General features: G+C 44.2%; 1 protein-coding gene across 1 annotated transcript in view; it reads right to left on the bottom strand.

Annotated features, from left to right (window-relative positions):
- Window positions 1–2,757: 2,757 nt before the first annotated feature.
- DENND11 (DENN domain containing 11) overlaps window positions 2,758–14,638 on the bottom strand; it is a 32,102-nt gene continuing 20,221 nt past the window's right edge. Inside the window, exons 3-9 of the mRNA XM_032222131.1 lie at window positions 13,080–13,238; window positions 10,776–10,923; window positions 10,109–10,247; window positions 7,239–7,370; window positions 6,055–6,205; window positions 4,730–4,798; window positions 2,758–4,199 (exon numbers count right to left, since the gene is read on the bottom strand). Coding sequence (XP_032078022.1) covers window positions 4,004–4,199; window positions 4,730–4,798; window positions 6,055–6,205; window positions 7,239–7,370; window positions 10,109–10,247; window positions 10,776–10,923; window positions 13,080–13,238 — 994 coding nt within the window. The 3' untranslated portion in view covers window positions 2,758–4,003. The remainder of the gene's footprint in view (window positions 4,200–4,729; window positions 4,799–6,054; window positions 6,206–7,238; window positions 7,371–10,108; window positions 10,248–10,775; window positions 10,924–13,079; window positions 13,239–14,638) is intronic.

Raw genomic sequence — 14,638 nt, 5'->3', positions numbered from 1 at the left:
GTTTATAGAGTGCTCCAGGGGGTTGGGTGGGGGGCAAAAACAAGCTTAAAGCAGTCCATTTTTCACTCATTTTTGCCCTCCACAGCCCCCAGGAGCACTCTGGAAGCCTCCTAAAGGCTATACATGGCCATTTTTGCAAAGGGGGGCGGGGTTTTGCAAAGGAGGCCAAAAATGCTGTATTTTCCAAATTTTCACCCGCTTTTTTGAGGGAAAAAGATTCGTCTTATACTCCGAAAAATACGGTAGCCATATTCACCTGCAGCCCTTTGGGTGTGCAAGACCTAATGCACTGTTTGGTAACTAGACACCAGGTTAAAGAAAAGTTGCACCTTTATTTTAATGAGCCCACTTTTGCCACAACTTGAAAGGTTTTTCTGCTTTTCCGCGGTCTCGCCTTTGCACCTTCATAGGGAAGCAGCAGCAGAGGAATGAATGAAACGCTGTCTCTTTAAGCAGGGAAAATGATCAAATATTTATATCCCTTGGAACAGGAACCAGCCTGTGCTTTCAAAGCAGGGAAATAAAACATACCCTATAGGATGTTCTCCTGCGTCTCATTTAACAGCTGGACAAATAGATTATAAAGGTGCCCAGTTAGTAAGATGGAGCACATGACAGATGGTTATGACAATCACACCGAATTCTGTCCCTACATCTTGCCAACATTTTTTTTTTGCTAAGCCCAGCTGCTCTATCTTTACTAGCAGCAACCCATTTCGTTCAGTGTTTAAATAGTGAAGCTTTTCCTAGCATGCCCATCAAGTTTTTGTCTGAATTTCTATCCATCAGGCTAATATCAACAGAGCTAGAGTCAGTTTCAATTGCTCTGGTGTGTTCCATATCTGAGATTTACAGCTACTCACTGCATGTATTGATGGACAACACACTGTCTTTAAGGTAAGGGTTCCCCTCGCACATATGTGCTAGTTGTTCCTGAATCTAGGAGGCAGTGCTCATCTCCATTTCAAAGCTGAAGACCCAGTGCTGTCCGAAGACGTCTCCATGGTCATGTGGCTGGCATGACTAAACGTTGAAGGCGCATGGAACGCTGTTAGCTTCCCACCAAAAGTGGTTCCTATTTTTCTACTTTTGAACTGCTAGGCTGGCAGAAGCTGGGACAGGTAATGGGAGCTCACTCGGTGCTAGGGGATTCGAACCACCGAACTGCCGACCGTTCTGATCGACAAGCTCAGCATCTTAGCCACTGAGCCATCGGGTCCCTCTGTCTTAGAGTGTAATAAAGAAGCACTGATTCAGCTCTGTCTCACGGCTTCTGTTCTCTTTACCCTGAGTAAGCTACAGCGATATTTCTCAATCCTAGCAATTTATACGTGTGTAGAAATCCTTCAGGCCAACAGACCCATTTCTGAAAATCCTGATTTACAGGATTCTCATGCTGGATCTCCCTACCTCCAAGCATTCATGTGGCATATATTCTGTGGTGGCTTAGCAAACAGGAAGCAAAAATACCAGTTTAAAAACTTGTTCATGTACAAACCCCCATATACAACAACAAAGAATACTAAGAGGATCAATTTAACATCTAATTACCAAGAACCATTTGCTTAGTAAACAGCTTAATACCTTCCAATTCTTTCCTTTCATTCTATACAATAAGTTATTTAAATCCATATATAGGAAGACCCAGGCCCTTTAGACAAGACAAACATGAGGTAGGAAAAAGGGATAAGATATCGAATGAAGATTTTCCTTCCATGTTGGAAAAAGGGATGCCCTGTGGATTCTTTAGTTGAATCTCCCCATCCAATCTATTCTTAATATTCTTGCTTTTTTAGTTCCAACTATCACTTTCTAAAATAGGTTAGAACTATGCAGCAAAATATCAGAAGACGATTCATTTAAAAAAAAACAAGCAACAAAGCAATTTGTTAAAGATAGCAGCTTGTATTAATCATAAAGTACTCTTCAGCCAAAGACAATAGGAAACCGAAACATATATGTAGTCCAGGGGTGTCAAATTCAAGGCCTGGGGCCGGATCCGGCCCGTGGGGTGTTTCGATCTGGTCCGCGGGGCCACCCTGGAAACAGTGAAGGATGAGCCCATGGTGGCTCTGCCAGCAAAGCGGAACTCAGGAGGGCCACGCGTGGCCTGCCCAGGCTCCATTTTTGGCTGCAATGGCCTCCTGCAGCCCTATGCCATCAAAAATGGAGCTTGGGGAAGCTGCATGCAACACACCTGGGCTCCGTTTTCAGCTGCAACAGCCTCCTGCAGCCCCCTGCCAGTGAAAATGCAGCCTTGATGAGTGATGTTGAGCTGGCCACCACCCACACCCTGGCCACACACCCCTCTAACCAATTTAGGTTAACCCCCTCACCCGGCCCACAGAGATCAAACACAATCCTGATGCGTCCCTTAATGAAATTGAGTTTGACACCCCTGATCTAGTCAATCCAACTCCTTCCAAAGCAAAAAGGGACTCTACGAATCAAAACCATCAATTTAAAAGAGCAATAAAATTCAGTCTAGGTAAAAGGTGGGGGGGGGGAAATCAGATGCCACACTACGTTAATAGGCAACTAATTAATTCTAACTGGAATTGAGTAAAGACATCGGTGCTAACAGAACTAGACCAGCCACCAACTCTGATGTTCTTCACTTCCTCAGTGATCCTGAAGGAGGCCTTTATGAGAGCACCACAGCTTCTGCCACAAGAAGGAAAATAATAGTGTCCTAACATTCCTGATGGACAACAGCTGCAATGACTAAGCAAGGGAGAACAGGTGGAGAACCTGAGGCCACCAGGTGAGTCTTCTAGCCTATGATTAGAGCTGCAAAAAGACCAAGAACCACAAGCTTAGTTTTCAGCCAGAAGCCAAAGAAACAGATCAGGCTCTCCGAAATTTTATATGTGCTCTTGATGATGGCTAGTCCATGGTATCCATCATTAAGGGCATAAGGCACTGCAGTAATCCTCACTCCTCACTATTCTTTCCTTATCTTAGTATTATCCTATTATTATTCACAGATATAAGCTTGGGTCCTATTAGAATCCTAAATACTCTGTTAGTGTAACAGAAAAAAACTCCAGGTTACCTAAACCACCACAATGCCAAAAATAATACATATCAAATTATACAGATGGCAGAGCAGGCTCATTGTAATTACAAGTATTAGAAACAAACAGTGCAGGGTAAATCCACAGTCTCAAAATTCTTCGAACTGCTTTGGGGGATATGAAGTTACTGTGCCTTGGCTGAGATAAGGCAAGATCTTTTTCTCAAAATATTCAATAAACAGTAACAAAGCTAGGATTTTAAAAAAGGGGGGGGGGAGTTTCTTCCAATTGTTTTGTAAAGAAAAAGTGAGGTGTTTTTTTTTAAAAAAATTATATTACTTTTGATGTGATGGGAGAAAAAGCTGCCCCCTATCACTTATCTACCTTCTGCCAAGGCCAAAAATAAATGCTAATTTAATTGAATCATCATATGGATGCATGTCTGTACATGTATAAAATAAGGAAGCAGAACTATGTGACAAAACAAAACAACGTCTTTAAGGATTTTTGGATTCGGAAGGTCTATCACCTACATTATACAGTTAGGAAGGCTCTAGCAGCGTGAAAAATTCACATTGGTCCCTAGAGAATAAAGTGCTTTTCACATCCACCCATCCAAATTCCCAGCCAATAGATATGTTTTCTTCTCTCAAAATAACCCTGTGCTGGGTTGTTTAGAAGCAGGTGGGGGTAGAAGATCATGAAGCAGACTATATTCCTTTTACAGAACTTACAGAAAGCGTGGCTGGCCGATCTATGGTGGGGTAGGAAAGAATGGTATCTTCCTTGAGATCCATTTGAAAACAATTCTTAACGGGATAAAGACAAATAACATTTCCTGCAGAGTGCTCCCTTAAATGCAAGGCAATACTTCACAATATGAATTGTGGCAAGTCCCACCAGTTCATCCTGTAGTCTTTTAACCGCTGTTGCCATCCACTCACATGTGAATTCTGCTTCTCTCACCCTTCCAGCACCCACCACTTCTAAGTACAACAAGGATTATCAATGACCAGCATGACATCAATGCCATAAACTTCCAGGAGGTCCATGAGAAAGCTACGGTCGCCTTGAGGATCCAAGCCCATTCCACGGGCATGGTCAGCTGTCAATGTCTTGTCCTGGCTGGCTGATATCTCCATCAACGTCTGAAATATCCGGTTATTCTGCTCCATGAAGAACCTTAGAGACAATGTAAAATGGAGACGTATGAAGATGTGTAAAGCCTAAATACATTCTGCTTTCATATTAATATTACCATGTCGCTATTTTTCCAGATTAGTGAACTACAATGTCAACCTAACTTTTAACATTAACTTTTAATGTTGAGGACTCCGACTTTAAGCAGACCATCAGAGTAATAGATCTGACTCGGACGTCTCACCGACATGCTACTATGCTTCTGTGAATATGTGGCCCCATGAAATACGGATTCCCTAATGGCTACTGAGACTTGCAAACAACCATGAAAAAAACATGTTTTTCAGCGATAGCTGCCACAGATTGGGTAGGTGTGTATGGGGGAACTTCAACCTCCATCAATGAAGAACCAACTGCAATCAGGTAGGAGGAGACTTACAGAGGATAAGAAAAGGAGATCAAAGGAAATAAGCCCCCCAAAATCACAAGAATGGCTTGGAAATCTCTCAAACAAACGTAGTTCATCGCTAATTTCAAGCAGTGCTTTGGAGAATCCCATCTGAACAACTTACAAGATGAAGAGGTCCTCTTCACAAGAACTACAGTCACCATCTACTTCCTGGGAGTACATCAGCATCTGTCTGAATGAGGGAAACATATATACTCGTCACATTGACAGATTTCACAACTGATGCCCTATAGCAGGGATGTCAAACCCAATTTCACTGAAGGTCATATCAGGGTTGTGTTTGACCTCAGGGTACCAGGCTGGGCATGGTCAGCTCGACGTCACTCGTGTCAGGGGCAGATGTGGTATTCTGCCGGTTTGGACTGGTTCACCAGAACCGGTAGCGGAAATCGCGGGTGGCCCCGCCCACTTGCCCTGGCTCTATAGCATCCCATTTAGGCCCTTTTTAGCCAAAAGCGCATGCGTGAAAGGCTGAGTGCATGCACGAAGTACGGGAACTCACATTTGCAAACCGGTAGGGAAGGTAAGTGAATACCACCCCTGGTCAGGAGCACCTGTGGTGATGAAAATGGGCTCCTGGGCTCCATTTTTTGGCTGTGACGGCTTCCTGCAACCCTCTGACAGAGAAAATGGAGCTCAGGAGGGATGCGGGCTGTCCTCCCAACCTCCATTTTTGCTGGCAGAGGCACCACGGGCCAGTCCTTTGCTGTTCCCAGGGCGGCCCTGCAGGCAAATCTAAGCACACTGCGGGCCGGATCCAGTCCCCGGGTCTTGAGTTTGACACCCCTGCCCTATAGCAATGCAAACAAAATATCCCAAACCAGACCCAATACTTCCTGGACATGCTACATCATTACAAAACCAAAGTGAATGGTTGGTCAGAGCCTGCAGTCAAGGAAAATTATCTTTTAGACTTTTCTTTTTTGTAGCATTTAAAAAAAGAACTTTCATTCAAACTTAATGAGTGAAGCCCTCCTTATGGTTCTGCAAAATAAACATGCTGGCAAGAAATGACCAAAATTCTGAACTAAATCGGAGGCTTTCATTCAAGCTCCCCATAAAACGTGAAGAGGAATCCCTAACCCAGTGATGTCTAACCTTTTTGTCATTGCATGCTCAAAAGTAATACTGCAATGTGTGCGCAACATCCCTTGCCCCCCCCGTGCATGCGCATATTACTCTCCATGGCTCCCCTGCCCCCACGCACATGATTCCCCCACCCCCGTGCATGCGTGTGCAACTGCCTCCGCCCCCACGCATGCACGGCAGAGACCCTAAAGTCAGCTGGTTGGCAGGAGGCCTGCACCCATGCGTGGTGCAGCTGAGCTGGGCGTCTGCTTGCGTGTCCTCAGAGAGGGCTCCGCGTGCCATCTGTGGCACACGTGCCATAGGTTTGCCATCACGGCCTCAACCAATTTCTGGGACTACCTCTGATCATTAAGTCTCTGATACTTCTCCTTGTCTGCGCTGTTGATCTTCAGAAGTGGTTGCAGATGCTCATGGTGCGTCTTTACATTCTGGTTATCTACATAGACATCATAGAGATCCTGCTTCTCTTCGAAGATTTTCTCTGTTGTGCCTGGTGGAGAAAAAACACGCAAGACAATGGGTTTGCATCCAAATTAAGTTAAATGCACGTGAAGGTCAATGAGATGTCAGCACTTCAGTACAAACAGCCATGCTGAGCATGGGCTGAAGTTTCATTTATGTTTTTATTCAGCCTCCAAGGCAGAGGTGGGTTCCTACCAGTTTGCACCTATTCAGGTTAGAAGAGGTTCCACCAGTGGACCCGGAAAGCAGGCCACACCTACAGAAGAGGTTCCAAAAAATTTTGAAACCCACCACTGGCAAGGATCTTGTAACTTGACAGCTTTAAGACTTGCATGCTTCAATGCCAGAGTTTCTGAATAGCTACTTGGACCAACCTAAGTACTAATTCATAATTTCATATCCGGTCACATGGGCGGCAAGCCACTCCCACAAAGGAGGCCACACCCACAGAGTAGGTTCCAACAATTTTTGAAACCCACCACTGCTCCAAGGCTGTTGGAAGCAGATGGTGTGATGGCACCAACTGAGTGGCCAGACCCAAATATTTAGTGCGTATTGAAGTCTAAGAGTTTTGGAGGTCCAAATGGTTGGTTGGGGAATTCTGGGAGCTGAAATCCACAAGTCTTAAAGTTGTCAAAGTTGGACACCCTTGCTGTAGGTTTTCAGAAGCTTAATACATATATTTTGATTATTCTGACCAAACAACTAGATAAAATCAAACCATGAAAAAACAGGGTGTCCTTGGATCTGCAGAATTGGCTGAGGACAGTCTAAATTGCTTGCTATATAGCATACGGAGGCTATGGTATACTAATTTTCAGATACGTCTTGTGTGGAAGTGGTAGGGTTTTTTCCAAATATAGAACCAGATTTGCTGTGAAGCATTAAGACATGCTATCTCTTTATCTGCCAAAATGAAAGAGTACGTTCCTCAAATATCTTTAATATTTAACTATGATGAGTGTACAAAAGTTTCTGGTAAAAGTGTTGGAAGTCCAACTTTTGCAACAGCTAGGTAAGACAAAAATCCAATAAGGAAGTAAATCCGGAGCATTACTTACAGGCTACATATGATACTTCAGTCTCCAGCATTTCAATGTCGGCTATATTGACGTAGAAAAACGGCTTAGATTCAGGGACGGTCCCTCCAATACCCGGCAAAGAGACATTGGCAAGGCAGCAGCAGCAATAAACTATGGGTAAGAACCAAAGGAAACCAACAAGGCATAAGGTAGGCAATGGGGCTTCCAGAACTTCTTTGAGAACTTGAGAAAAAACTTTCCACAGGAGGAACTGTCTCTACCCAGAGCAATCAAATGATATTCCGAAAATCAAAAAATGTTCATGGAGTTCCCTTGGAAAAAACAGGGGAGTTTCAATATGAGAAATGCTAAAAGACATTTGTGAATAAAGACTCTGATTAACACTTCCTTTTTTTCCAGAATTGTACATTGTTTGCTTTTCTACTTCTTCATGGAGGCCATCACCTCTCTGTTCAGAAGTAAATACGTCAACTCAGTAAGATACAATTGACTCAATGTATATGCAGCTGAAAAACAGACAATTTAGTTTTCTCTACCTCACACCCACATATTCTGCACGCCTTAGGAACTAGGGAGGCAGTGGTGTGAATTTGCCAATAATATAACGTGTTAAATTATCTACTGAGAATGTAATGAATTGTTATGCCCTAGACAGATTTGGGATGCTGAAGTTCAAGTCCCCACATGTGTGCAATGGCCGCCTGGTCTTCTGGTTTCCGGCGTGCGCCATGTGGACTGGCCACCTGCTCTTCATGTGTGCTAGAGCCCTGGAAACTCAAAAGACCAGCTGGACGGTGTGCATGTGCATGCCGGCCACCTGGTCTTCTGGTTTAGGCATGTGCATATGTGTCGGCCACCTGCTCTTCGGTTGCGCCGGAGCCCCAGAAATCCTGGTCTTTGAGTTTCCAGGGCTCCGGTGCATGTGCCATCACTGGTCTAGTATCTTCTTAATTATCTCTTCATTTTGCAGAGTTTCTTCAACTTTCCAATAACGTGCAAAGATAATCCAGTAGAGCAGCTGGTGACGGTGCCCGTGCCCACATAGAGGTCTCTGTGTGCCACCTCTGACAAATGTGCCATAGGTTTGCCATCACGGGCTATAGGATAACTTCGGGATGTCTGTGTATCTGTCTGTGTGCCTGTCTGTCTGTCTATCTATCTGTCTGTTTATCTATTTATTTATCTATATCTATCTATCTATCTATCTATCTATCTATCTATCTATCTATCTATCTATCTATCTATCTATCTATCTATCTATCTATCTACCTACCTACCTACCTACCTACCTACCTACCTACCTACCTACCTACCTACCTACCTACCTCTACCTACCTATCCATCCATCCATAACTAGAATTCACATCTCCCGCTTTCCAAAATGGCTCTCTTGCTCCATTTCTCTGACTCCAACTCAACTTAAGAGGGTTTTTGTTGTAAAGAAAAACATGGGGGAGGGGCTTCCTCTCTACCATTTTAAGCACCTGAGAACAAAAGTGCAATTGAAATGCAATTTCATAAAAAATAAATAATATTAAAAATATTAATATAAAATTTACACTGTCGGATGCTAAAAATACTATGCTAGGTAACAACTCTGTTTTCCACTTATAAGACAGCTAATTTGGATATTACACAAAACATAAAGTGAAAACTTATGTACGCTTCTCTGAAAATCTGCATCTGAACATATATGTAAAAGTTTGTGCTTTTCAATATGGAATATTTGTCATTGCCAAATGAACTTTTCTTACATAGTCCTCAACTTATGTAAGACCTAAACTTACAGCTGCTAACTTAGTAACCATTTTAAGTTCCAAAAGACCTATGTGAAGGATATTTATCAATCGGATTTGAAGTTCTGAAGGTCTCCTTCAGAACTTCAAGGTCTCCATGATATAAAAAAGATGTGGAGACTCTAGAAAGAGTGCAGAGAAGAGCAACAAAGATGATTAGGGGACTGGAGGCTAAAAACATGAGGAACGGTTGCAGGAACTGGATATGTCTAGTTTAATAGAAAGAAGGACTAGGGGAGACATGATAACAGTGTTCCGATATCTCAGGGGCTGCCACAAAGAAGAGGGAGTCAAGCTATTTTCTAAAGCACCTGAGGGTAGGACAAGAAGCAATGGGTGGAAACTAATCAAGGAGAGAAGCAACTTAGAACTGAGGAGAAATTTCCTGACAATTAGAACAATTAATCAGTGGAACAACTTGCCTCCAGAAATTGTGAATGCTCCAACACTGGACGTTTTTAAGAAGATGTTGGATAACCATTTGTCTGAAGTGGTGTAGGCTTTCCTACCTAAGCAGGGGGTTGGACTAGAAGACCTCCAAGGTCCCTTCCAACTCTGTCATTCTGTTATTCCTACACACCACATGCAGTCATGTGATTGCCTTTTTTCCGTTCAACAGCCAGGTTGCATTTATAACTGTTTGCAACATGCCATGGTCCCTTTTTCCAAAGGTTTTTTTCCAAAAATCAGCATTTACTTCCAGCTTGGGGCAAATCCAGCCCATAGCAAACCACTGGTTCATTTAATGACCATGGAACTCACTTTATGACTTTATGCAAAAAAAGATTCCATGACCAACTATCTTTATAACTCATGACCCTTATGGGAAGGCTCCATTATGATCATACCTTGAGGACATGTACAGTAGGGAGATATTTTATTAAACGGCAATTAAAATGCCAAAGCCTTACTACAACTTGGTCTGCAAGGCAGCAGCTTCCTTAAAAAAAAGTTTCTCTCTCTATCTCCCTTCCTTCCTCCCTCTTCCTCTCCTTAAGTTCCTGTAACATGAAACATGTGAAAGAATTATGCTTCTTTCTGTCCGCCTGGTTTTGCAAGGAAGGCCACATTCTCTCCCATACTGCTTCCTACCTCTGTAGCAGACCACGCCGACGGGAGGCGGAGAAAATATCAAGATGCGTTTGCGAAGCAAGGCAAACTTCCAGAGTGTCAGGATCTGCTCTCCAAAGAACTTGATGAACTGAGACATACAGCCCGCAGGGTGGGTGATCTGCAGCCAGGGGAGACAGCAAGGAACCGAGGTCAACACTAAAGCAAGAGAACGGTGGTGGGGAGCAAGGGATTTACAGAAATGCCAGTTTCAACAAAAGCCCTGGGAAGAGATGAGCCACCCAGGATTGGCATCTTCTTTTCTTTTCAGATAAATAGCGGAAAAATTGGTCATTCTCTCTCGCTCCCAGCAAGGAATTGAACTGCTGGGATGAACAGGCACCCACAGTTTTATTTCATTAAATATTCACGCTGCTGCCAAACGAATCTGACTCAGTCGACTCCCGACCAAACAAATGCAAGGAAACAACCGCAATAAAATTTAACAGAAGCCTCCACAGCAAGCAGCACAAAAACAGCACAATAAAAAAAACAACAATCCATAACTGAAGGGGGAAAAAATAACAGTAACAATCAAGTCAAAATATATTCCCCAGACCCCTAGAACTTAGAATAACCCCGCAAAAAAAAAATCGTAATAATGAAACCAACACACACAACAGTTCAGCCGTCGCCAATTATTCCTCACCTTCATCTCTGGATACATATATTTGTGGATGGAGGGCAGCCAGTGGATGGGTTGCTGTGAAACAAGAGTGCCTGCTGGGAAGACTCCCTTCTTGTCATCGTAAAAGGCCTCCAAGTGAGAATAATGTCCTGGCATTTCCAGCTGGTGCCTGGAAGGGAAACAAACAAATAAGCAAGCAGCTGCGGAGTGGTCTCTCTATAACCTCCCTTATCAGATACACAATTATTTTCCTATTTATCTCCATAACAAGACTGACAGCAAAGTGGTCCAGATGAGGCCTGGACCGAGCCCATGGGTTGGGAGGATGGGTTGGCTGCAGGGGTGGGTTTCGACCGGTTCGCACCGGTCCCTGCGATCCGGTTGGTCGCCGAACCCGGAAGTAAGTAACTTCCGGGAACGGCGAAGCCCCCCCCCCCCGCGCCCGCGCGCGCCCGCACACCCGCGCCCGCTCCTTACCCGGTTTTTCTGAATTCTGCGCTTTCCACGCATGCGCAGAACACATACAGCGCCTGCGCGATCCTCCAGGAGCAGCTGGAGCATCGCGCAGACGCTAGTACGCATGCACGCGCCGCGTGCGTGCGCGAGGATGCCGCGTGCGTGCGCAAGGACGCCGCGTGCGTGCACAAGGACGCCGCCGGCCTCGTTCCAACCGATCCGGTTGGAACGGGGCGAGAAACCCACCCCTGGTTGGTTGGTAGATATGCCCAATTCAAGGGGAAAAGTTGGGCTTCCCAGCAAATCCTCAGAAGGAATAGCAATAGCAGTAGCACTTAAACTTGTATACTGCTTTGTGGTGCTTTATAGACAGAGGTGGGTTCCTGCTAGCATTGCTACCAGTTCAGCGCACACAAAAAATTTACGCATGCACATTTGCACCTAAAAAGGGCTACGCATGCACACAACATTAGAAAAGGGGAAACATTACATTTTTTTCAATGAAGATTGTTCTGCACATGTGCAGAACAGAAAATCAAGATGGCGGCCGCAAGGATAGAACTGGTTCGGGTGCGTGTCCAAGTTATTACCTACTTGCCCGAACCGGTAGGAACCCACCTCTGTTTATAGCCCTCTCTGAGCGGTATACAGAGTCAGCATAATGGCCCCAACCACCTGCATCTTCCTTTTATCAACCCTGGAAGGATCAACCTTGAGCCGGTCAGGATCGAACTGCTGGTAGTCGGAAGGATTAGCCTGCAATACTGCATTCCACTGTGTCATTACTCAATCACACACATGGCATTTCTCTTCCACAGACAGGTCTTGATTCAGAATCAGATTCATGCTGGGGCATACTCCATTCCAGGGCTGAAATTCAACAGGCTCTGGAGAACCGGTAACGGAAAGTTTGAGTAGTTCGTAGAACCGGCAAATGCCACCTCTGGTTGGCCCCAGCGTGGGGTGGGAATGGAGATTTTACAATATCTTTCCCCTGCCACGCCCACAGAACCGGTAGTAAAAAAAATTGAATTTCACCACTGCCTTCTATAGTAAGTGGCTATCTCCCATTAGAACTTGGTTTTCACCTATTTCAACTTAATGGGGAATAACTTCATTTGGGTAATAAATGGTGTATTGTGTTCTGACCCAGCCTTAGCAGAATCAAAAAACAGACTCCTTATCATGAAACCCCCCTCTTTATTTACCTCTTGTAAATTAATTGCATTCACCCACCGAAAAGTCCAGGCAATAATCCTTCAAGGAGTTAAGAGCAATACAGACCTTATCAGTTCCTTGCGATAATTGCAAGGCCATGAGTTCCCAGCCAAAAGGCTGCAAATTAAGTTCTGGCAAGCAGTCATTGTGGCATGAAACACAATGAGCAAAATCTTCAGAAATACGAACTGTTGTCTCCTACGACCACCACTCCCCTTTCCTTCTATTTATTCCCCAGCCAGGGAGGGGTCATTCAGCATGCACATGTGCTTTGCTTCCCGAGTCGACTCCTTGTCCTCCGTTGCTCACCTCTTCTAACTGCTCTGCGCATACATGCATCTGGAACAGGTCCCAGCTGTTCTTCCTCCTCACTCATATCAGCCTCCAAAAACAGCTGCTTCTCTGGTGGCTGAGAAATGTTGGAGGACCCTGGCCATCAGAGCCTTCCCTAGACTCTAGCACTGGCCCAAGTTCTTCCCCAACCTCCTCATCGTCTGATGGCCGGCCACAACACATTGGTTCATCGGTGTCACAGCCAAAACCATAGCAGAGGTCTAGAAAATCTAATAGGGCTTCCCATCATGAACACTGTTTGCAGGAGGTGTTAGAAGGAACATCATCCCCACATGCTTCCTTTATCTAAAGACCTACCTGACCTGGTTCTCCAAGAAGTGCATGTATCTGTACAACAGAGTGTAGGAAGGAGAAAGAATGCCCACAGATTTCATGCGCGCCCCACGTTCCAATTCACTGTCCACGGGCATATTGGCAAAACATGCCAAACCAAAGCAAATGCCTTTCCGGAAGTAACTAGAAAAGAATAAGGATACGTCTTTAAAGCATCAACAGACAAATGACTAAACGTTTAACAAAGGCCGAAGGTGGCAGGAAGGACTATGAAAACAGGTCATGGCTGGACCAGAGGATTTACAGCACACATAGCAGTTACACCATTGCTCTTCAACTGTGGGACTGAGAGCTAACTTGCAATCTATCCTGAAAATATTGCACTGGCACAATTTCCCTATACTGCTTTTTCCCCTCTTGGGAAAAATATTACTCCTTCAATCCGAATTTCAGTTCTAGGATTAAATAAGCTTTGGATGATGGCTAAACAAATGGTTGTTAGGCAAGAGCTACCTCCAGATCTCTGCCCATCTCTGCCCTTTTTCTTCTTCACCCAACAAGCTTCAAGGCATGTGAACCTGTCCACCATTAAAATCATCTTTCCAATCAGCAAAAAAAGGGGGGGGGCAGAGATGCTGAGAGTGCCTGAGTTTTATACCCTCTCTGGGCCCCACCTTAGAGTTTCCTGTTCCTGTCCAAGAAATGTAACCCATTGGCTGTCAGACTCCCAGGGGGTGGAGGTCTTAGCTAACTTTGCAGGCTGTCGTGAATCCCAGGCTTGGTTGAGCCTTGCTGGATGATGTAATCTTCTCAAGTGCCATGTGGTGAGATGGGTAGAGGGCTAATCCTATCTTGGGTGAGGGCATTTGCCTATGAATAGACCTAGCTATCTCTTTATCTCTTAAGTGCAGACATCGGTTGTGGGCTATTGAGGATGGTGGGGGCTATTAAGAATGAGTCTGTTTCCTGCCCAAAAACATGTTACTCCACTTCTCATCCAAGGAAAAATATAATATTCTGCCTTTTCAATATTTCCTAGAATATTTCATTTTTATAGGAGAGGGGTGGGTCCTAACGTCCTACAGGTAAATATCAAAATATCCAAAATAATCTATTTTGTTAAGTCTTTATTTGGCACTTAAAAGGTAACAAATTAAGCACCAGGTATATTTTCTTTGACTAGCAACTGATGGATAGCAGAGGCCCACGGAGAAAACCATCATTAAACAACTTATGGGCAACTTTGCAAAAGAATTATTATTCTGTTCCAAAGAAAGATACAGAAATTCAGGGATTAGAGTACAGAAATACTTGGGGGGGGGGGAGGGTAAGAAATGAAGAGAGAAACAAAAAATGATATTGTTGTGCAAGTTTATTACAGACCACCTGGGCAGAAGATATTGCATGGAGGCCCTTCAGCATCAGACAATCAATGTTTTGAAGAAGCATGCAATAATGTTAATGAGAAATATAAATTATCCTGACATTTACAGGAATCTAACTCTACCAAGAGGATCAACAAATTCATATCCCCTCTTGCTGATCATTTTATCTGTCAGAAAGTGGAAGGAAGAAATAGCTTC

The sequence above is a fragment of the Thamnophis elegans genome, chromosome 7 (assembly GCF_009769535.1).
Source record: "Thamnophis elegans isolate rThaEle1 chromosome 7, rThaEle1.pri, whole genome shotgun sequence".
NCBI lineage: Eukaryota > Metazoa > Chordata > Lepidosauria > Squamata > Colubridae > Thamnophis > Thamnophis elegans.
The sequence above is the reverse complement of the archived record's forward strand: the minus strand, read 5'-3'. Positions and strand labels throughout refer to the sequence as shown.